Source organism: Bos indicus, chromosome 15 (genome assembly GCF_029378745.1).
Source record: "Bos indicus isolate NIAB-ARS_2022 breed Sahiwal x Tharparkar chromosome 15, NIAB-ARS_B.indTharparkar_mat_pri_1.0, whole genome shotgun sequence".
NCBI lineage: Eukaryota > Metazoa > Chordata > Mammalia > Artiodactyla > Bovidae > Bos > Bos indicus.
Window position 1 is genome coordinate 5,861,713 of NC_091774.1, and position 22,961 is coordinate 5,884,673.

The following is a 22,961-nucleotide window of genomic DNA, read 5'->3' on the forward strand; positions in this document are numbered from 1 at the left end:
GATGCACATTCAGTTATTTTTTTAACACCTTAATTGTGTATGTGTGCTTTTAAAATTACGTAATTAACACATTTTCATAAAAAAAGTCTCCAAATGTATATTAGGAAGTGAAAGTTTCCTATAATTATCACCCCTTAACCTTTTAACATTTCACTGTATAAAAAAGTATAGTACTTATTTAGACCAAAGAGTTTTTAAAACATTTGGTTTCAGATCATGTTGTTAATATCATCTTAGTAGTCTGGACCTCATCTGAGACAATAAAAGCTTAACTGGTCCCATACTGGGTGGTTACATTTTTCTACTGAGAAAAACTGTAGTACATTGGCCCCATGTTGTGCTTATGAACTAATGATGGTGATATAAAATGCCACCTGAGCAGCCTTGGTCTAGTCCATGACATATAAGCTGGAGTATTTTTAGTCCTTAAGAAAGGAAACAAGTTTCTCTTAGCTACTTTAATATTTGAAGACTGTGTTTTCTTTCAAAAACCAAGTGTGGTAAACATATTTGTATCATATCTAGTTTTAAAATTTATTTTAGCCTTTTAAATTGAGGTATATCATTATATTAATTTCAGGTGTACAACATAATGATATATGTTTTTATCACAAAATTATTACCACCTGTCACTACGCATGGCTACAAATTTTGTTTTCTTGTGATAAGAACTTTTAAGAATTTACTCTCTTGCTGCTGCTGCTGCTGCTGCTAAGTCGCTTCAGTCGTGTCCGACTCTGTGCGACCCCAGCTATGCCATAGCTGGCAGCCCACCAGGCTCCCCCGTCCCTGGGATTCTCCAGGCAAGAACACTGGAGTGGGTTGCCATGTCTTTCTCCAATGCATGAAAGTGAAAAGTGAAAGTGAAGTCGCTCAGTCGTGGCCGGCTCTTCGCGACCCCATGGACTGCAGCCTACCAGGCTCCTCTGTCCATGGGATTTTCCAGGCAAGAGTGGGGTGCCATTGCCTTCTCCGGATTTACTCTCTTAGCTACTTTCAAATACACGAAATAGTATTATTAACACTATATTCCTCCTGCTCCATGTTACATCCTCAGGACTTACTAAGTTTGGAAGTTTGTACCTTTTAACCACCTTCACTCATTTTGCCCACCCCTGCCTCTGGCAACCACCAATCACTTCTCTGTATTTGAGTTTGATTGTTTTTGGTAGATTCCTTATACAAGTGAGCTCACGTCGTTATTTCCCTTTCTCTGACTTGTTTCACTTAGAAAAATGCCCTTGAGGTTCATCAATGTTGTCACAAATTTGTTTTATCAAGTCAAAAGATAACATAAAAAATAGGAGAATTGATGTACTGACTTATGTTTAGTATTACTAAGGGAAAAAATAGGAAAAATGTCCTTAATTTTTGAACTAATGATAGACATAGCTAATTGAGGGATTAAGCATTTATTTCTACATTAAGATTACATAATATTCATGCTTTACTAGGAAAATATCTCATTCTGGAATCTCAGTGTAGCCATTTCTTATATCATTATTGTTCTATCTTTAAAAAAGTATTAAATTTTTATGGATATATTTCAGAAGGTTAATGAATGACCATCTGTTTTAGTAAGAAACAGATAGTCTCCTCTGTTTACTGTCTTGAATTGTGGGTTGGTACTGGCATGTTCTAGTAGAATAAGGAGCTCAAACCTTCTTGTGCTTCTTTATATTGATGCATTGTCAAAAAATTTCTTCAGAGGAAGCTCTCAGTAAATGTATTTTTAAGGATAGATTCAAGTGATTGTACAACCTAGTGATTGTCATTAATGTTTGTTTTTATGTCCTTAATTATATTTTATAATGTGTTCAAAGAGGATTTCAAAGTTAAAAAAAAATTTAATCTGTACAAATATTCATACTTTATCAAAGGTATGTCAAAATTCAAAGTCAATTATTCACAAAAAAATGTTATGTATTCATAAATTCCTTTAACACAGTGGCTTCTGTTTTATGTTGATATAAAGTTATAACAATAAAATATATAAATTATTTTTGTCTTTGAAGGTCCTGATGAAGTTGTAGGGCCAGAAGGAATGGAAAAATTTTGTGAAGACATTGGTGTTGAACCTGAAAATGTATGTTTTATTTTTAAGTAGAATGGAATGCAAGTGGGGTATAGCATATTCATAAATTTCTAAAAATTGGAACAGTTTAATCTTATAAGAAAATTTTGTTTCTTCATGAATATTGCAGATTTTCATTTAGGTTTTTTTAAGTGAATTTAACTTGGGCATGTATTATCTTTCTTGATATAAATGTCTTTTGTGATAGAGTAAGAGAGATTCTACCTTCAGAAACTGTTAGAATATTTTGCTTTTAAGAAATTGACCCATCTAAATTTCTTTACAGTTAATAATTCCAGAGATTGTACTCTTTAATAGTTGAAGGATGGAAATAGTTGTATAAAAAATGCTCTCCATGATAAATATAGACATGATAATCTCTGTGCTGACTTCTCCCCTATCCTTTATGTTCTGTTCTTTCCAGATTATTATGTTAGTTTTAGCGTGGAAATTGGAGGCTGAAAGCATGGGATTTTTTACCAAGGAAGAATGGTTAAAGGGGATGACTTCATTACAGTAAGAAATTTTTTTAAAAAACAAATTTGATGGCCTATTTGAAAATCTTAATTGATATTTTGTGCTTCGTAATTTCAGGAGTAAGGCTTCACCTTAAATTAGTAGGATTGAAAAAAATTATATTATGGTCTTTGGCAAATGAACAGTTACTCCATTTTTCATATTTTCTAAGAAAGAATCTTTAAGCAGTTCTGTTAAAACCCACCTATTCTCCTGATGCTTGAATTAGAGCTTTATGATAGAAGTTATTTACTCATGGAATGTTTGAGCAATGAGGGACTTCTTTCTCAGAATACAGAATTCTACTACGGGAGTAGTTTGTTCTTCGGCAGTTCTGAGCTCTGGGGCCTCCTCTCTCTTCAGTTTTATACTTAACTTAAAAAAGAAATTTGAAGTGAGTTACATGACAGTTTTAAAGAATAAAAGTAGAAATATTGTTTGGCATTAATAAATAAGTGTGCAACATTTAGCCATTTTATAGTTGTATACTTTCAGATTGTATGCTGCTTTTGAATGCTTTTATAAGTTATAAAATTGCTTCTTTTTCACAAAATTGCTTCTTTATAGAAATAATTTGATTTTGGCTTTCCAGAGTAAAGTGTGCTTAGTTTCAATTGGTAATTGTATGTAATTTTATGTCATATTCCTGATGTTCATCCAGGAAGTAATTAATAATCAACATTCTAAAATAGAGCAAGCATAAATTTATAATATTTGTGGAGCCCCAAACTGGAGGTTAATTAGTTTCCTGTTGTATGTTTTTAATTAACATGCTTAACTGTTCTTTACTCTTTGTTTGCCTATCCTTAACTTTCAGAATACCTGTTTTTTCAAGTGTATTTGTTCATATGGAACTTAAATATTTTTGAATTTTCAGTGTCTAATATTTTCTAATTCTCCTTTTAAACCAGCATTAACATTTAGATATTTTATGTGTGTATCTACACTCGCGATAAAGAAAAGAGAACACACTCTCACTTTTATTATTTATAGGTGAGATGATTCTGAAATTCAGAGAGGTGAAGAACATTTTTGCCAAAGTTTACATAGTTCCTGTGTAACTAAGAATAGCAGAGCTAGAATGTTAATTTCCTGATTACCAGTCTACCATACTGCGCTTCCTGTTGTGTCATTCCTTTGTTAGCACTCTTTATAAAATAGAAGGCCATTATCAACTTTTAAAATCATAGTGTTTATAACCAAGACCACAAATTCTGCCATTCATCTAGGTGTCATAACATGCCAGATTAAAATAATGTTGCTTCTGAAATTCTTTGAGCTGTTTGCCACCATTTAATTAATTTTTTAGAGAAAGAAAAACTATACAGGAGTATGCAAAGAATATAAAGAATTTTATACAGCTCAGTCTGTTTTATTAAAACCTGTATTGGTTGTCACATAGCTCATTAATTGTGAGACCTTTTATTTGACATTACAGTTGCTTTTTGTACTCTTCTGCTGCTGCTTTTGTCCTACTTTTTTCAATATCTCAGCTAACAAGTGTTTGCATATTTTTAAACCAAAAGTTTCTAATTGCTTTTGAATAACTTGATATTATATAAGGAGCCTCTGTATAACATATATAAACAAAAATGTTTCTAGTATTTACATATGGCTTTAGGTATATGCTAGGAAAATTGATGAACCCATGAACATGTTGATTATTAGGAAATCTTTGCAGTAGGAAGTTCACAGGCTTTACATAATAAAAGCAATATTTAGCACTTAAAATTGACCCAGAGGTTTTTGTTTCACTCATGTATTATCCCCTACCCATTTGCCTAGAGCTCTATATTGTAGAGCCTTGAAGTTACTAAAATTAGGCAAGCATTCTTGACTGGGAAAATAGTTTTTTTCCTCTGATGATCTAGATTGCTATGTGATATACAAAGTATCTTTTCTTAGTTGGCTAAGTCTTATTATCCCCTGAATATTCTTAAAAGGAACTTGTATAAAATAGTTTACAAAATAAACCAAGAGAGACCGAGCTCTTAGTTTTTTAAAAAATGTATAGTTTTCTAGTATACTTGGTTTTATATAATTATAAAGTATAAAATTTTACAGACTTGGTTCTTTTTATAGTTGTTTATATTTTTAGGATTTAATATAATCTGAACATAGTTATTTGATGATTCCTGAATCACTGTAATGTAGTTATCAGCTGTTTCAAATTAATTAATTTTAACCCTTAGAACACTTGAGTAGAGCTCTGCCAAAGAATAGAAACAGTCTGATAGTTACGCTATGCTAAGTCACTTCAGTCCTGTCCGACTCTGTGGGACCCCATAGACGGCAGCCCACCAGGCTCCCCCGTCCCTGGAATTCTCCAGGCAAGAACACTGGAGCGGGTTGCCATTTCCTTCTCCAGTGCATGAAAGTGAAAAGTGAAAGTGAAGTCGCTCAGTCGTGTCTGACTCTTAGCGACCCCATGGATTACAGCCTAACAGGCTCCTCCGTCCATGGGATTTTCCAAGCAAGAGTACTGGAGTGGGGTGCCATTGCCTTCTCTGACATTATGGTAAAGAATAGTAGAATATCATAATCATGGTTAATTAAAATCTGTAATGGTGTAATACTTAACTGTTTTCAGAATACTTTTTTTGAAAACATTTATTTATTTTAAAGCTGTTATTCATACAGACTTTCCATAACTGAATTGTCATTTTCTTTTGTGTGAAAGAATTTATGGGTATGACTTTGTACATAATTGGAGTAGAATGGTCATTTTGTAAGTTTTGGGGATGTGATTGCCATATCCTTTCCAGATATTTTGCTCTATTTTGTTTTCATTGTTTTTTATTAATAGTCAAATTTCCCTTCAAGTCAGATTTAATTTAATATATATTTACCCTTATTTTGTCTAAAATACTGTGCGCTTACTGGTGATCACAGTGAGGCATGGGACACAGCTTTTACTTAGTTACATTCTAGCAGGGCAGGGAAAGTGTTACAATACTGTAAACATAAATAAATCCCCAGTGGCTCAGCGATAAAGAATGTGCCTGCAATGCAGAAGATGTGCGCTCCATCCCTGGGTCAGAAGGGCCCCTGGAGAAGGAAGTGGCAACCCACTCCAATATTCTTGCCTGGGAAACCCCATGGCAGAGGAGCCTGGTGGGCTACAGTCCACGGGGTCTCTGAAGAGTTGGATACAACTGAGAAACAAACCATAGATCCATGTGGGATGGGACAGATGCTGAGTAAAAGTAACAGATACTGTGAAAGCACAGCTGCTAAGGGGATGAATTACCACTGAGTAGACAGGCAAGTCTTTGCTATAGGTGTGGCATTTGAACTAGACCTTGAACAATGATTAGGATTTTGATGGTTGAGGATATAGAAAAATGTTTTAAGAGAAAACTGTGAGCAGAGCCTTGAGAAGGAAAAACATATGTCTAGTTTGCTGGAATCAAAAGGTACATAAAAGAAACTGACAGCAGTTTTAAACTCCAGATAGTTGAGATATGGCTGCATTATGCAGGACTTTGACTAATATGTTGAGAGAGTTTGAACCATGTGTTTTAGCTTGAGAAGGCACCAGGTTACTGAGCACAGGAATTATCAAAGATTTGGGGGATGATTTCAATAGCGTTGATTTTCCTTTTTTTAAAAAAATGTTTTAAGATCATACACTCTTGAAAATCTTAGGAAAACTGTGAACCTTATCCCCGTTAAAATGCACAAATGTTGCTACACACAAAATGTTGCATATGGATCTTCTTCCTTGCATCTATAGCGGCAAGATTCCAAGGATACTTGAAAATTTTATTCTGCCATACTTACTGGAGCAAAGGACTTTTCTCATATGTACCAGCTGAAAGTTTGTTGTTGGAGCAAAGATGAGTTACCATGCTGCTAGAGAAAATTGTGGGCATAGATCTTTGAAAAGAGTATACCTGATTATGATCATGAAGAAAGAGGGGAAAGAATAGCATCTGATGAGAACACTAGTACACTAAGCTGTCTTCCAGTAGCCTACAAATTGTACACCTTCTGGTCTCTATATTGAGCTCTGTACTTTGAAGAGTAAAGGCTTGACGGACTTTATTTTCTTAAAGGATTTAGAGAGGAATGGGGAACATTTATATAATTTTTTTTGGTGAGAGTAGAAGAGTAGATTGTATGCTATACTGTGTGTGGCATATGATTTATCGTTCACTTAGCATTTGGGGCCCAAGTACCATTTGTCGTTGGTGTGGTTCTTCCCCTTTGCTCTCCCGCAGAGTCACCGTGACTGTTGCAGAATGTCCCCTCTCCACATTTCCAGGTGCCTGCAGAGGTGGATTTTTTGTATTGTTGTGGTCAATAGACCTGATTCAGAGAATGTTCTAAATCCATAACTTTGTGAATAAAATTCTTCCTATTATAGCATCAGTGTGTCACAGCATTCTTATTGGGACTTGAAGATTAAGGAAGAGAACCTCACTTAGACCGAAATGAAAATTTTCTCTCATTTTAAAGGTCATTAATGAAGCAGAAATTAAAGTCTCTCTTGTTAATAGAATGTTTAACAATATTCAGGAAATTAATCCCCAAGCCTTTATGTTGAAATTTAAACCCATTTCTATTCATTCTAACAGCAGTGTATTGTGCCAGTGTTCCCTGAAAAGTATAGTTTTATTTGATATTCAAAAATAGACTATTCTTATTTTCCATGCTATACTACTTATAGTATGTGTTTCTTTTTAGTTCAGAAGAAATATTCTTCCTACTTTAAGAGGTATCAAGATTATTAACTCCTGTGAGTCTATTTTGGAGCTAGATTAAATATCAGAATTGTGTGTTAATAACAGCTTGGGCGTGTTTACTGGTTTTGCTGGGTTCAGCCATGTCTTTATGATGTTCGTGATAAATGTGGAAGTTTGTGTTCTAATTTTTTTCACTTTTCTCTAAGAAGAAACATTGACTGTCAGTTCTATTAAATTCTTTCTCTGCTGAAGGTGTAGAGGAGCCATTAGGAATGATAGTTTGGAGAGAGCCACCCATGTGAAGATGCCTGTTAACTCAGCCTGTCAAGCTAAGAATTGTGTTACACATTTAATATATGACCCTCATTAGTAACCTTATGGCTGTCTCATTGTTTTTGTGGTTTTAAAATGAGAAACAGACTGGAGAAGATTAACGTACCTAAAGCCACATGGCTGGAAGTGGAAAACTTGGAATTTCAATTCTCTGTTTGACTTGAAACTTTGTTCTTTATCTCTGTATTATTGAGGTCTCATCCTAAGTAATATTGTTACTTTGTGTATTTCCCTGGAGAACAAAATGGCAACCCATTCCAGTGTTCTTACCTGGAAATTGCATGGACAGAGGATCCTGGTGGGCTACCTACCATCCACGGGGTCACAGAGTCAGACATGACCAAGCAACTGAGCACACACAACTGTGGAATGTAAAATATTTGGAAAGGACTGTAATCTCTTAGATTATCTCCTAGAGAGAATTGTCAGTCACTGCTTACATGCTTAACAATTCTGTTTGAACTATAGTTTTCCACTAACCTTTTCCCAGATGGGTATTTTGAAACCTTTTGTAATACATCATCTACTTTGTGTTTTATTTTTGATATTCATACCTTTATTTAACAGACAGTTTTGGAATGCTGGGGCCTATATGCCAGGCCCCATGTTAATACTATGAGGACGATTTTTGAATTCTGGAAGTATTGAGAGAAAAAAAGCTTTTAAAGTAGGGAGATATCCTTTAACTTGTTTTCCCTCCGGAATCTCAAGTCTGTTAAGATTTTGTGTGAAAATGTGAGTCACATCATTAAAAAAAAGTGTGAAAAGCTGCTTGAAGAAGCTCTAAAGATGTGGAAAACTAGGCCCCTACTTAAAGGTAGGTCCTGGTGGGAACGGGAGCACCTGTGACTAGTCACTTCTAGTACTAGGACCTTCGGAACATTCTCAGTTGACAACTCTGGAGATACTGAAGTTTTGAGATGTCCCAGTTTTCAAACACTATTATAATAGCATGTAATCTCAGAATTTGTTTCTTTTGCGTATTCTTCTGGTAGAAGTTAACTGCATTTTCAACTTTCATTAAAACTTTTTCATAGAATGAAGAATGTTTGCACTAGTAGAAGCCATTTATTGAAATAGTAAATAATAAATTTCTCATAAATGATAAGAATAAATTTTTCTTATTTCTTCTTGAAACATTTTGTGTACTTATTCATATGTAAGGAAGTAGGCCCCAAACAAATTAGATGATTAACTTATCCAAACTTTGATTTCCATTTCTGGCAGTTACGGCATCCTAAGTATGCAAACAAATCATTTCCCATATTACACACCTAAATGTTGGTTAAAATATGAAACATCTTTTAAAAAACATACTTGTACTTGACTATAGAAAAATAAATCAGAAGCCAAAAATTATGAGAGATGGTAATTCCATAGGGCTCTATGGAGCTGGCATTTACCCTGAGGATACCTGCCTGTTCTTAGTCAGCTAGGTTAACCTTTTATGCCTGTTGGAAACTGTAGACAAATTGCATTGAGAATCATGTTAAAACCTCACACATTTAGTTATTGATGCCAAATCTATCCAAAAGATGACTTGTTTGCTTGGGCTTGGTTTGACATATGCAGTTGGAGACAAAGGGCTTCTAGTAGAGAGAATTCCTAACTAAAAGTGCTTTTTGGGGAGTTCCCTGTTGGTTAGGATCTCACGACTTTTCACTTTCATGGTCCTGGCTGGGTTCAGTTGCTGGTTGGGAACTGAGATCCTGCAAGCTGAGAGGCATCGTCAAAAAAAGGAGCTCTTTGTCATGAGGATGTAGACACAATCCAAAAATGCATTTTAGTCTTGTCTCAGGTAATTAGTACTCCCATGTGTTTAGTGGAAGCAGTTCTGTACAGGAAAGCATTTTAAACAGAAGCCTCAATTTCTTCAGAGAAAAGTTCAGTGATTGTTAACAATCAAAAATCACTAAACAAGTTAGGAAACAGATCTTAAACTTCAAAATAAGACTCTTTAAGGCTAGTATTTTGAGTTACTACAATTTCAGTATAAAATAACTACATTAATGTGTATTAAAAAAGAATGGTCTCAATTGATCAGATTTCAGATAATTTCTAAAAGTGAAATATATAAAAGATTTAAAACTCAGTAGATGAACTAACTGCAAAGGAGATGGATATAAATGATGACCTACCATATTTGAGGAAAACAGAAAATAGAAAAGAGGCTAAGAGCTATAGTGGATTGATTTTTTAAAATTAATTTTGAGTCTGTTTTGTGAATTTTGACTGTGTTCTCTATATTCTAGATTTAAGTCCTTCATTGAATATGTGGCTTGAAAATGTTTTCTCCGTGTCTGTAGCTTGTGTTTTTATTCTCTTACAGGGACTTTTATACAGAATAAAAGTTTTAAATTTTGATGATGTCTGGTTTATTAGTTTTTTCCTTCTTATGTGTTTTAAGTGTCAAGTCTAAGAATTCTTTGCCTAGCTATGGATCCTGAGGATTTTTCCTTACTTTTTTTTCCTAGAAGTTTTATATTTTTACATTTTACTTTTAAATCAGTAATGCATTTTGAATTGATTTCTATCAAAGGTATGAGACTTAGATTTTTGGTTTATTTCTTTATCTGTGGATGTCCATTTGTACCACTACCATTGGTGCAGAAACTCTTTCTCCTATTGAATTTTACCTTCATCAAAAAGCATCTGGCCATACTTGTGTGGTCTCTTCTGGGTTCCCTGTTCTGTTGATCTTCTTCCACGACCACACAGTCTGCATTACTATAACCATGTACTCAGTCTTGAAGTCAGGTAGACTGATTGATCTTTTCTCGAATTTTTTTTTAGCTACTACAGTTTCTTTCAACCTCCTTTTTCTTTCTTGGTCACACTGTGTGGCGTGTGGAATCTTAGTTCCCCGACCAGAGAGTAAAACCTATGCTAGGAATGGAGTCTTAACCACTGGACCACCAGAGATGTCCCACTACTACAGTCTCTGCTTTTCCAAAAATTTTAGAATAATCTTACATATTTACAAAAAATCTTACTGAGATTCTTGTTAAAGTGCATGTGAATTTGAGAAGAATTGACATCTTTGCTCTTTGACTCTTCCAAAAATAGATATGTCGCCATTTACTTAGGTGCTTGGTTTCTTTCATCATTTCTTTGTAAAACATGGACGTCCTGTACATACATGTATTCTAAGAATTAAACCTAAATATTTCGTTTATTTCAGTCACTATAAATATTGTGTGTTTAATTTTAGCATCTGTATGTTCATTATTAATATATAGAAATAGAATTAATTTTTGTATGTCCTGTATCCTATGAACTTGATGAACACACTTATTGTAAGATTTTTGTGTGTGTGCTCTTTGGGTTTTCCACATGGACAATTGTGTCATATGATTATGACACAAAATAGGGCCAGTTTTATTTCTTTTCTGGTCTGTACATCTTTTATTTCTTTTCCTTGACATATTGCATTGGCTAGAATGTCTACTATTATGTTGAATAAGTGTGGTGATAGTGGACATCCTGTTTTGGTTCCCCATGTTAGAGATAAAGATAACAGTTTTTCACCATTAAGTATTGTTATTGGTAGGTTGTTTGTAGGTTTCTTTTTTTCTTTTTAAATCAAATTGAGCAAGTTCTCTTTCTGTTTTTTTGTGAGTTTTAAGGTGAATAGATATTAAATACTTTAAATACACTTTCTGCATTAAATCATATAGTCATGTGGTTTTTCTTTTTTTAGCCCATTAATGTGCTTATGTTAATTTTTTTGTGAGTACTGAATCAGTCTTGCATACTTAGAATAAATCCCACTTGATCATGGTATATAATTATTTTAAATATTGCTTAATTCTATTTGCTAATATTTTGTTAAGGCCTCATGAGGGATATTGGTCTATAACTTTATTTTCTTTTTCTTATTTATTGCGTTATAATGGACATAAAATGTTATATTAGCTTCAGATGTAAAGCATAAGGATTCAATATTTGTATATATTACAAAATTAAGGACTTCCCAGGTAGCTCAGTGGGTAAAGAATCTATCTGCAATGCAGGAGACATAGGTGACATGGGTTTGATTATCCATCAGTATATATAGCTGTAAATTTTTTTTCCTTGTGATGATTTTTTTTTTAATTGTCTTTGATTTTAGGGTAAAGGTAATACTGGCTTTATAAAATAAATTGGAAAGTTTTTGCTTATACTTTATTTTTTGAAGGAGGTTGTAGAATTGATCTTCAAAGATGGTGAAATTCTCCAGTAAAACCACCTGAACCTGTATATGTCTTTTATAGATGTTTCTAACTTTTGAATTCAGTTTATTTAATAGTTCAATAGTTACACAACTCAAATATTGGTCCATGTCACCTGTTTTTGTTTTTGGCTATGTTGGGTCTTTGTTGTGTTGTATTGGGGCTTCTCTTGTTGCAGAGCATGAGCTAAGTCGCCCTGCAGCATGTGGGATCTTAGTTTCCTCACCAGGGATCAAATCCGCCTCCTCTACATTGGAAAGTCAATTCTTTAAAAAAAAATTTTTTTTTAAATTTATTTGTTTATTCATTCATCCATTTAGGGCAGTGCTGGGTCTTGATTGTGGCAAGGACTTCTCTCTAGTTGCGAGGAGCAGGGGCTGCTCTCTGGTTGTGTGTGGGCCTCATTGTGGTGGCTTCTCGTGCAGAGCCGTGCACGTGTAGCTCGTGGGCTCAGTAGTTGCAGCTTCCAGGCTCTCGAGTTGTGGCGCATCGGCTTAGGGCTCTGACGCATGTGGGGTCTTCCTGGATCAGGGATCGAACCCATGTCTCCTGCATTGACGGGTGGATTCTTGACCTCTGAGCCACCAGAGAAGTCCTGGAGAGAGAATTCCTAATCACTGGGCCACCAGGGAAGTTCTGAGTCTGTTTCTTCTTAAGTTATCAAAGTTGTATCCTTTTGATACCTGCAGGTCTAATGATATACTTTGTTTCATTCCTGATACTGATAATTTAATTATTTACTTTTCCTACTTGCCATAGATTCAATCTGGTCTTTTTCAGTAATCTAAGCTCCTATTTTTGGAATCTAGATAAGATTTCAAAAGCAGGAGCTTAGATTGTTGACTGAGACTGTTTTCTTCTTTAATGTTTGTATTTATATTTAGTGCTATAAATTTCCCTCTTAGCACTGTTTTGTATCTCAAACAATTTGATATATGTTTTCATTTTCATTCAGTTCAGTATATTTTTTGGTTTCCATTCCCATGGACTGTTTAGGAGTTGGCTGTTTAATTTCTAAGTTTTACTTTCTAGTTTGGTCTCGTTGTGGTCGAAGAACATATTCTGTGTGGTTTCAATTATTTTATATCTGTTAAGATTTGTTTTATGGTTTAGGATTGAAAAGAAGTATTTTGTTGCCATTGAGTAGAATGTTCTTTCCAAGTCCATTGGATCCTGTTGATTGTTGGTATTGAATTCTTCTACATGTTTACTGATGTTCTGTGTTGTTCTGTCAATTGCTGAGAGAGAGAGATTGAAATCTAACTGTAATTGTGAATTTGTTTATTTCTCCTTATATTTTGCAGCTCTTATCTGGTGCACATGTTTGGGATTGTTCCATCTTCTTGGTGGATTGACCTTTTGTCATTATGTAATATTCTTTGCTCTGAAGTCTGCATTAGCTGATACTAGTTTAGCCACCTCTCATTTCTTTTAGTTGTTTGTACAGTATATCATTTCCTATTCTTTTACTTTCAGCCCGCCTATATTGTTATATTTAAAGTCAGTTTCTTCTGAACAGCATAGTTTATGGTGTTTGTTGTTGTTGTTCCACTCTGTCAGTCTCTAATCTTACAATTGGTTTATTTAAAACACTTATATTTGATGTAATTACTGATGTATTAGGGCTTAAGTCTGCCCTGTATTTTACAGTTCAAGAATGGTGGTTCTTTTGTTATATATTTCTTTCCTTAGACTTTCAGTTTCTTTGCTGATAGTTTCTGTCTTTTCATTTGTTTTAATTTCTTCTTGATTGCTTACTGGAGCATTTTTATAACTGCTTTAAAATCTGAGTTGAGTGATTCTAAACATCTTGAGCATTTCAGGGTTTGCATCTATTGATTGCCCTTTTGCTGTTGAGATCTTGGTTCTTGCTATGGCAGGCAATTTTTTTTTTTAATTGAAACCTGGAAAATTGGAGTATGATTTTGTTATGAAAGTCTGGATCTTACTTGAGGCTTCTGTTTTAGCTAGCTTCCTCTAACACCACTTGGGCGGGAGAGGAGGGCCTCATTAGTTTCAGGCGCCCATAGAAAGTGAAGTTCCTCTCTGCATCCTTGACATCTGGGGAGGAGTCCTCATGACTGTCAGCGGAGGTGAGAAGCCTCCACAGATGCTTGATCTCCACTGACACTGCTGGAGTGACGGCCGCGTTCCTGGGTAAAGCTGACAGCCTTGACTCGACATCCTCCTCTGACACTTGCAGAGTGGAGGAGGAGTGTCTGCTTTTCACTGCCTGATGGGAGTACCCCTTGTGGTTTCCGCTGACACTGCAGAATTTGAGAGGGCGGCCTGCTTATATCCTAGTGTTTTGTTTGTTGTTTAGTCCCTAAGTCGTGTCTGACTCTTTTGTGATCCCATGTACTCTAGCCTGCCAGGCTATCTGTCCATGGCATTCTCCAGGCAAGAATACTGGAATGGGGTGCCGTTTCCTCCTCAAGGGGGTCTTCCCAAATCAGGAATCCAATCCAAGTCCCTTGCGTTGGCAGGAGGACTCTTGACCACTGAGCCCCCTGCTGCTGCTGGGTTGCCATTTCCTCCTCCAATGTATGAAAGTGAAAAGTCAAAGTGGAATCGCTCAGTCGTGTCTGACTCCTAGCGACCCCATGGACTGCAGCCTACCAGGCTCCTCCGTCCATGGGATTTTCCAGGCAAGAGTACTGGAGTGGGGTGCCATTGCCTTCTCCAACTGAGCCCCCAGAGCGCCCCATATCCTGGTGAGGGTGGACCATTCAGTTCCCCCCATTCAGGCTTTGCTGGCGTTGGTAGGGGTTGAGCCAGTTTTCTCTTTGGTGTTTGACTAGAGAAGAGTGGTTTGTTGTTTTTTTCCCTTAACAATTTCTGTCTTGCCAGATTGCTTACTTTGGGCTAGAGGGGGAGAGCAGGCTTTTGTGTTTGTTTATTTTTTGTCTGCCCTCGTTGGCATTTCTGTTTTGCTGACTCCTTCAGCTCCAAGCTGGGATAGATGAGGCAAGAAGAAAACCCAGGGAACATGCTACTGTATCATTTCTCAGATTCTTTCAGAGTCTTTTTATGTTTGTTTTGTATATAATGTATAAGGCTTTTAATTGAATTAACAGGAGAGACGTGAAATAACACTTCATCTTCTTAGAAGCAAGTTGTTTCTCTTATTTTTTCTTAAAGTGAACTTTCTGCCTTCCTTCCCCATCGTACTCTACTGCCTCTTTTCTCTGCTCCATTTTAGAAACAGATTCTTTGAAAGCAATTGTCTAGGCTTCTTTTCTCTAGTTTCTCCTCTTTCGCTCTTTTAAACCTATTCTAGCAAGACTTTATCCTTATAGCTCCTCCGAAATCACTCTTGTAAAGGCCTTATTTACAAGTGAATAATCAAACCAGTTAATACTGACAAAGCTTTGGGTGAAGCTAAAATTGTAGAGGGAAGTCTGTAGCATTAAATATTATATTAAAGAGGGGGAAAAAGTCTAAAACCAAATGAACTGGTATCTAATTTAAAAGGATTAACCCAAAGAAAGGAGATAAAAAGTGTTCCAACCCTGGTAAAACAGAAAAAAGATACAATTGAGAGAATTAAGAAATTCTGACAAGGTAATCAAGAAGAACAAAAAAAAGGAAAAAATATATAATAATCATGTTAGAAAATATTGTAAATATTTTAATTGGCATATTTAAGTAAAATTATATGTGAAATAAGTAATCAGAAAAGTGTATAAATGACCAAAACTGATTCAAAAAGACATAAAAAAATCTGACTGGTCTAATAACCATTTAAAATGCTGATTTAGTAGTTTAAAGGTTTTTCTTTTCTTAGTAAAAAGGCTCAGGTGGTTTTTCAGCTGCTGAGTTTGTTCATATCCTGAATCCAATGTTGAGTAAACTTTTTTCGGAAAACAGAAGAAAGTGTACCATTTTTCATTTTGTTTTTTTGAGGCTTATGCTATAAGCTTGTTACAAGACTAGCAAAAAAAAATGTGAAAGAATGAAATTTACAGCCAGTCGCATTTATGAACAGCAGTGTATAAAACAGGTAACATGACCAAGTTTGGCTTATTCTAAGAATGCAAGTGTTAAGCAACACTAGAAATTTATTCAGATATTTTACACATTAATAAAATGATAAGTTACTACACATCACATTGTTGATTTAGAACAGTGAAAGGCTTGGTTAAATCTGAGAATGCTAGGTGTATTGTCATGAGTACTGAAATCAGTTTTGCGTGGAAAACTATTGGTCACAGTAGATGGCACAGCTAATTTGATTGAAGGGAGTCAGATGATCTCAGAGAGGACAAACTGTTAGTTAGTTCTGATGAGAGATTTTTTGACAAAATATTAGAAGGAACAGCATATCAAGTAGATAAAATAATAGGTGCTTAAAGCATAGATATGGCATTTGGGAATGGTAAGTGAATTATAACTAGAGCACAGTTACATTTTAAGGATATTGGGCCCTGGCTGGAGATGAGATTGGAAGTTTATGCCAATTGTGAAAGGCTTTGTCTGCCTTATTTCTTGCTAAATAGTGGAGTAAATCAACCCAGGAAAAGGCAGAAAGCCAGTAATACTTTGGAACATCCCATCTCTTTAGTTCCTTATATTTAGTTAGTTGTACCTTTAGAGATAACATCTATTGCTTGTTTGCATTCTTTTGTATATGTACCTGATGTAAAGTTAGGTGCTGTCACTGATATACTTTGATTTTTTGTTTACTAAAAATGTAGTGACTGAATCACTAATATAATGTATTTCCTCTGGATTACCTACTAAACTTTTAAAAGCAATCATGGTTAGTCTCTTTCACCAAGATGGTGCCTGAGAATTTGTGTCAGAGGCCTGATTAATTTTATTTGTTCTGTCATTTTAACTTTATTTGTGGTAAAAGCATATATCTTAGTATGTTTCTTTTTACCAAATATTTGTGATTTTATTCGAGGTTATGCTTGAGTTGTGGGTGTTTTTTTTTTAAAGAAAAGTTATTGGAGTGACGTTTCATAGATTGCCAGGTTTTCTTTTCCCTTTTTCCCTTTTGCATTGTATTGGTAGGTAGAAGGCAACGGTTATTCTAAATTTGTGAATCAGAGGTTTTAAACCTAAACTAACTTCATAAATGTGCTCACTTTTTTATTTAATGCATTCATTCTAACCCCCAAAGATACTTTTATTTAATTTTCTTAATTATATAACATTTGATTTTTTAATTTAAGGTGTGACTGCACAGAAAAGTTACAGAACAAATTTGACTTTTTGCGCTCACAGTTGAATGATATTTCTTCGTTTAAGAATATTTACAGATATGCCTTTGATTTTGCAAGGGTAGGTGGAATTTCCATGTTTGCAATTTTAATATTTTTTTAAATTATCTTGAAACCACACTTAGGAAAATTTTTTTATCTTTTGTTTTAGGATAAAGATCAGAGAAGCCTTGATATTGATACTGCTAAGTCTATGTTAGCTCTTCTCCTTGGGAGGACATGGCCACTGTTTTCAGTATTTTACCAGTACCTAGAGGTATGTATATATTTTTATTTTTAAAATAATATTTAAAAACTTCAGCTGAATGAACAGCATACCTTTGAATGAATAAAAACAAAAAGACTGTAGCTTTTTAAAAAATCTGTATAAGTGGTTGAAAATTTGTTTAAATGTATACCTATCTGCTCTCATTTAGACATGAGTTCATGTTCATTAATATATTTTGTGCATAAGCCGTGTATATTCCTTTCCTCACAGCTCTTCTCCCTTCGGGAAAAAAAAAAAAAAGATAAATCTTCAAAAAAACAATTTTAGCACAAATGCCCTTAATGTAAAATTAGTTTCTTGGGATTTTTCAGGAGAGAATTGATGCTAGTGTACAAATCTCAAGCTTCTAAATCAAGTTTCTTTCTATATACAGAATATTAGACTGAAAAAATCAATTTAAGAGAACCAATTTTAGTATTAAAGCTTAGGCTCAATCTAAAGAATTAGAATAAACTTTTTATCATGTTGTTGTTTGTTGCTCAGTTGAATCTTACTCTTTGCGACCCCATGGACTGCAGCACGCCAGGCTTCCCTGTCCTTCACCATCTCCCGGAGCTTGCTCAAACTCATGTCCATCGAGTCGGTGATGCCATCCAACCATCACGTCCTCTGTTGTCCCCTTCTCCTCCTGCCTTCAGTTTTTCCCAGCATCAGGGTCTTTTTCAGTGGGTCGGTTCTTCCCATCAGGTGGCCAAAGTATTGGAGCTTCAGCTTCAGCATCAATCCTTCCAATGAATATTCGGGATTGATTTCCTTTAGGATGGACTGGTTTGAGCTCCTTGCAGTCCAGTTTAGTTGAGTTCAGTTCAGTTCAGTCGCTCAGTTGTGTCCGACTCTTTGCGACCCCATGAATTGCAGCACGCCAGGCCTCCCTGTCCATCACCAACTCCCAGAGTTCATTCAGACTGACGTCCATTGAGTCAGTGATGCCATCCAGCCATCTCATCCTCTGTCGTCCCCTTCTGCTCCTGCCCTCAATCCCTCCCAGCATCAGTCTTCGCATGAGGTGGCCAAAGTATTGGAGTTTCAGCTTTAGCATCATTCCTTCCAAAGAACACCCAGGAATGATCTCCTTCATAATGGACTGGTTGGATCTCCTTGCAGTCCAGGGGACTCTCAAGAGTCTTCTCCAACACCACAGTTCAAAAGCATCCATTCTTCGACGCTCAGCTTTCTTCACAGTCCAACTCTCACATCCATACATGACCACTGGAAAAACCATAGCCTTGACTAGATGGACCTTTGTTGGCAGAGTAATGTCTCTGCTTTTGAATATGCTATCTAGGTTGGTCATAACTTCCCTTCCAAGGAGTAAGCATCTTTTAATTTCATGGCTGCAGTCACCATTTGCAATGATTTTGGAGCCCAAAAAAATAAAGTCTGACACTGTTTCCACTGTTTCCCCATCTATTTCCCATGAAGTGATGGGACCGGATGCCATGATCTTCGTTTTCTGAATGTTGAGCTTTAAGCCAACGTTTTCACTCTCCACTTGCACTTTAATCAAGAGGCTTTTGAGTTCCTCTTCACTTTCTGCCATAAGGGTGGTGTTATCTGCATATCTGAGGTTATTGATATTTCTCCCAGCAATCTTGATTCCGACTTGTGCTTCTTCCAGCCCAGCATTTCTCATGATGTACTCTGCGTATAAGTTAAATAAGCAGGGTGACAATATACAGGCTTGATGTACTCCTTTTCCTATTTGGAACCAGTCTGTTGTTCCATGTCCAGTTCTAATTATTGCTTCCTGACCTGCATATAGGTTTCTCAAGAGGCAGGTCAGGTGGTCTAAGGGACTCTCAAGAGTCTTCTCCAACACCACCATTAGAAAGTTTAATATTTTATGTCCCCAAATATGAGAACGTACTTAGATATAGTAATTACTGAGACATATATGCTGAATTTATAAAGGAAGTATTCTTTTAGAAGAAAGGCTTTATTCTTATACCTGTTGTTCAAGGTAAGATTCTAAGAAGATACTGTCCTTTTTTTCCATTTCTTGCTTTGGTAGTGTTTTTTTGTTTTTGCAATTTTGTCTTTTGTTTTGGTGTACTTCTTACCATTTCTTGAATATAGATGCTTTTGCTTTGAAAATAATTTCTCATGAAGCTGATTGTTTATCATAGCAAGTTCCCCAGATTAGTTTTGTTTAAAGCTTGTGATAAGAGACAGTAATATAAAAAGGTCTTATATGCACACTTAAATCTTTTAGCCTAATAAAGCAGATTAGTTGATGGATATTACCTATCTTCCTCATATTAGTAATTTGGGGACAGAGATAAATATTCCTTGTAAAAATATTCCCATGTAAAAGTTGCTGAGAGAACTAAATATTTTCAAATGTTTGTTGTGTGGAGGGTATTTAACATACATTATCTTTTTAAATCTTTATAACACCATTTTGAATTATGTTTTATTTTTACTTAGCCAACGAGTAACTTTCCCAAGGTCACTCAATTAAGTAACAGAAGTAAGATTTGAACCCAAGCCTGAAAAATGCCAACTTCAAATGTGGCTAAAGATTTGAAGTTGCATAACCTTATGCAAAGAAACAATTTAATGAGAAACAGCAGGAGGGAGTTTACTGTGTATATGAAACATTATATAGCTTGATCTCACTGGTGATTACACAGCATATACATTGGTAAAAATTTATTGAGTTTTACCCTTTTTGTTAGTGCCCTTGATGCTGTGTTATTCCTCAGGAATAAAAAAGGAAAAAATAAATTTGAAGATGTTAACATCTAAATGACCCTGAAAATTCTCTTAGAAACACAAATAATTAAAAGAGGAATAACTGTTTTAGGAAAGACTAAATCAAAACAAAGTTACAACTATGTTTATTGAAGTCAAATCCTAATAGATATTGCTTGTTCTGTAATCCAAATGTTTATATCGTTTTCTGCAGCAATCAAAGTATCGCGTTATGAACAAAGATCAGTGGTACAATGTGTTAGAATTCAGTAGAACAGTCCATGCCGATCTTAGTAACTATGATGAAGATGGTGCTTGTAAGTATATAATACAGTGTTTTCTTACCAAAATATAGTTCTTAAAGCTATTAAATGAGAACGTGGATTTGTGTAGCATTACTATAAAGAATTTAAACTTCCTAACAGACCTTCTTGTTTTGTGTGGGAAGTGTAGCGGGGAGGCAGGTATAGAAGGTAGAGAACTTAGATTGAGCACCATTATAAAATGTGTGCTGGTAAATGAAATATTTTCAATTACTTGGTAGCAGAGCACTATAGCTAAATTCAGAATATAATTTCTGCAGCTAGAAGCTAAAATTCTGCTTTATTCCTGGCTTTCCAGGCATTTTACTATGTAAGAAAAGTGCAGTCATGATTTTAAAAATAGGAAAGCAAAACAGCTATAGTAGCAAAAGCTTTAATATCATAATATCCATTCACAATATGGCAAATAGTGTCAAAGTAACTTCCTTCAGAAATTATTGAGTAAACAGTCAATAAACTATGATTAAAATATCTGTCAGTCCCCTTGAGTGGAAAACCCAGGATGCCATAGGTGTTGGAGGCAATGATGAATTTTTAGATAAGCCAGATGAATTTTCTAGAGCTGTAAGTTTTTCACTCCCATCACAAGTTTGGCTGCATGTGTTGTTTTCATGTTGCAAAGCATTGTATAGAAAAGATTGTTATTGCTGTTTGGTTGCTAAGTCGTGTTGAACTCTTTTGCGACCTCATGGGCTATAGCTCTCCAGACTCCTCTGTCCATGGAATTTCCCAGGCAAGAATCCTGGAGTGGGTTGCCATTTCCTTCTTCAGGAGATCTTCCCAACCCAGGGATTGAACACGGGTCTCCTGCATTGGCAGGCAGATTCTTTACCACTGAGCCACCAAATGTAAACTGAGGTTAATGGACTTTTGTGACACTGAAGAAACAAAATGCTGAAGAAAGGATAACTTTATTTCTTTCTGTATATATTGTGTCTTCCATTTACAAAATAGTGTAAAATTTAATATTTTTATAAATAATACCTTACAGCAGTAAACTGGCAGCTCAAGGACTATGTCTGTTCTGTAGATATGTATTTTCATGTGCATTTGAGTCAGCGTTTTAACTGAGAGGTTTTGAATAAAAATACAGCTTCTAGATTTGTTTGAAAAATTACAAAATCTGACAGAACTGTTCCTGTGTTCTTCTATAGGAATTCGGTTGGAACCACGTAGTGGCTTATGTTGCACTTGCTTTCTGGTGTGCTGGTCCACAGTATGACAACATCTAGGTTGCTTTTCAGTTGTCATTTATTATTATGCTAGTCTCCTGTTTTTCTTACAGTAGAGAAATATCCATTAAAAGCGAGAGAAAAAGTGAGCTCACCAGAGGGTTGTAAGAAGAATAGGGCAAGCATATTTCTTTATGGCAATGAGTTTTCCCTACATTTCCAAACAATAAACGGTGAGGTTTAAATATTGCCTATGTGACTTCTATAAGTAAGTAAATTTGAACTCCCTGTAATATAAAAATATCTTTTTACAATAGTTCTTAATGCAGGTGTTGATATTTATTAGGTACTTGCTTTGTGTTCAGATCTATAGTAGGTCTTGTACCTGGAACAGTATATGGCCACACCTTCAGTACACTTACACACTTCTTGGTAAGGTAACAGAAATACTACGTTAAAACACTTTTCAGATTATTTAATAGTTAATTGGCAGAAAGCCATGGGCAGTTAGAAAAAGGGAGAGGTTAATATTGACCGAGTTATCAGAGAGTTCATGAAACACTTAAATCTTGAGAATGTGGTTTGTACAAATATCCATTGTGGAAAGTCCCTTATGTTTTATTTAAAAAAAAAAAAAAAAAAACAAATGGCCAAGAAAGCACCTATTAAGTAGAAGAGGGAGTCTGGAAGGAAAATACCTAAAGAAGGGAAAGGTCAGTTCCCTATTGTCACCATAGAGTTTGTTTTATATAATTTAAGAGATAAGTTCACTGAATTCTAATAAAAGTTGTTTCTTTTATTTCTAGGGCCTGTTCTTCTTGATGAATTTGTTGAGTGGCATAAAGTTCGTCAAGCATCATAGCAAGAAGTATTCTGAAGAAAGTGCAAACCTTTTGATCCTGACGTGTGTACAGGCTAATGAGATGAGAGGGGAAAAAACCTAAGGGGTGCATTTTCATTCATATGAAAGACTTCTCATAGTACTTTTTTTTTTTTCCTTTTTTTTTAAAAGGACGTTTTCTTGTTACATGTTATGGGCGTTGAGCCACACCTCTTCTGAGACTGAATATTGAAGTTTTTGTTTGAGTTATGTTTATAACATTTATTTCAGAACAATAAAGATTCAGATTTGTGACAAAGGCCTTAAAGTGAAGATGTCCGTTGAGTGTCAAGAGTGGTATTTATTTTTGTAAATTTTAATTCTTGAATTTTAGAAGTCTCTCATACCAGAAATTTGTGGAATTTTAAAGGTTTTAAACAGTCTTAATATTTGGCAATGTACTCTGTTCATGGTATAGCTCATATATTCATCTCTGCACAATCAGAAAGAATATTTATTGGTCTTGACTTCTTGGGTAATTTCTGATGCAGCTAATAAAATACGTTTCTGGATATCGGGCAAGTTTAGCTGTGGTTTTCTGTGAAAGTTGCCAACATATTATGCATATTCTTTA

The 22,961-nt window shown here is 35.2% G+C and overlaps 1 protein-coding gene across 4 annotated transcripts in view; it reads left to right on the forward strand.

The window, feature by feature from the left end:
* The window catches only part of DCUN1D5 (defective in cullin neddylation 1 domain containing 5), a 28,675-nt gene extending 6,026 nt beyond the window's left edge, over positions 1 to 22,649 (forward strand). For 2 of the 4 annotated variants that reach the window (XM_019975469.2, XM_019975470.2), the window contains 6 exons: positions 2,016 to 2,086; positions 2,499 to 2,590; positions 17,003 to 17,111; positions 17,202 to 17,306; positions 20,227 to 20,329; positions 22,314 to 22,649. In XM_019975469.2, coding sequence (XP_019831028.1) covers positions 2,016 to 2,086; positions 2,499 to 2,590; positions 17,003 to 17,111; positions 17,202 to 17,306; positions 20,227 to 20,329; positions 22,314 to 22,369 — 536 coding nt within the window. In that variant the 3' untranslated portion in view covers positions 22,370 to 22,649. Of the gene's footprint in view, positions 1 to 2,015; positions 2,087 to 2,498; positions 2,591 to 17,002; positions 17,112 to 17,201; positions 17,307 to 20,226; positions 20,330 to 22,313 lie in introns of those variants that run through there. The other 2 variants (XM_019975472.2, XM_019975471.2) reach the window with 2 other exon arrangements.
* Positions 22,650 to 22,961: the final 312 nt, after the last annotated feature.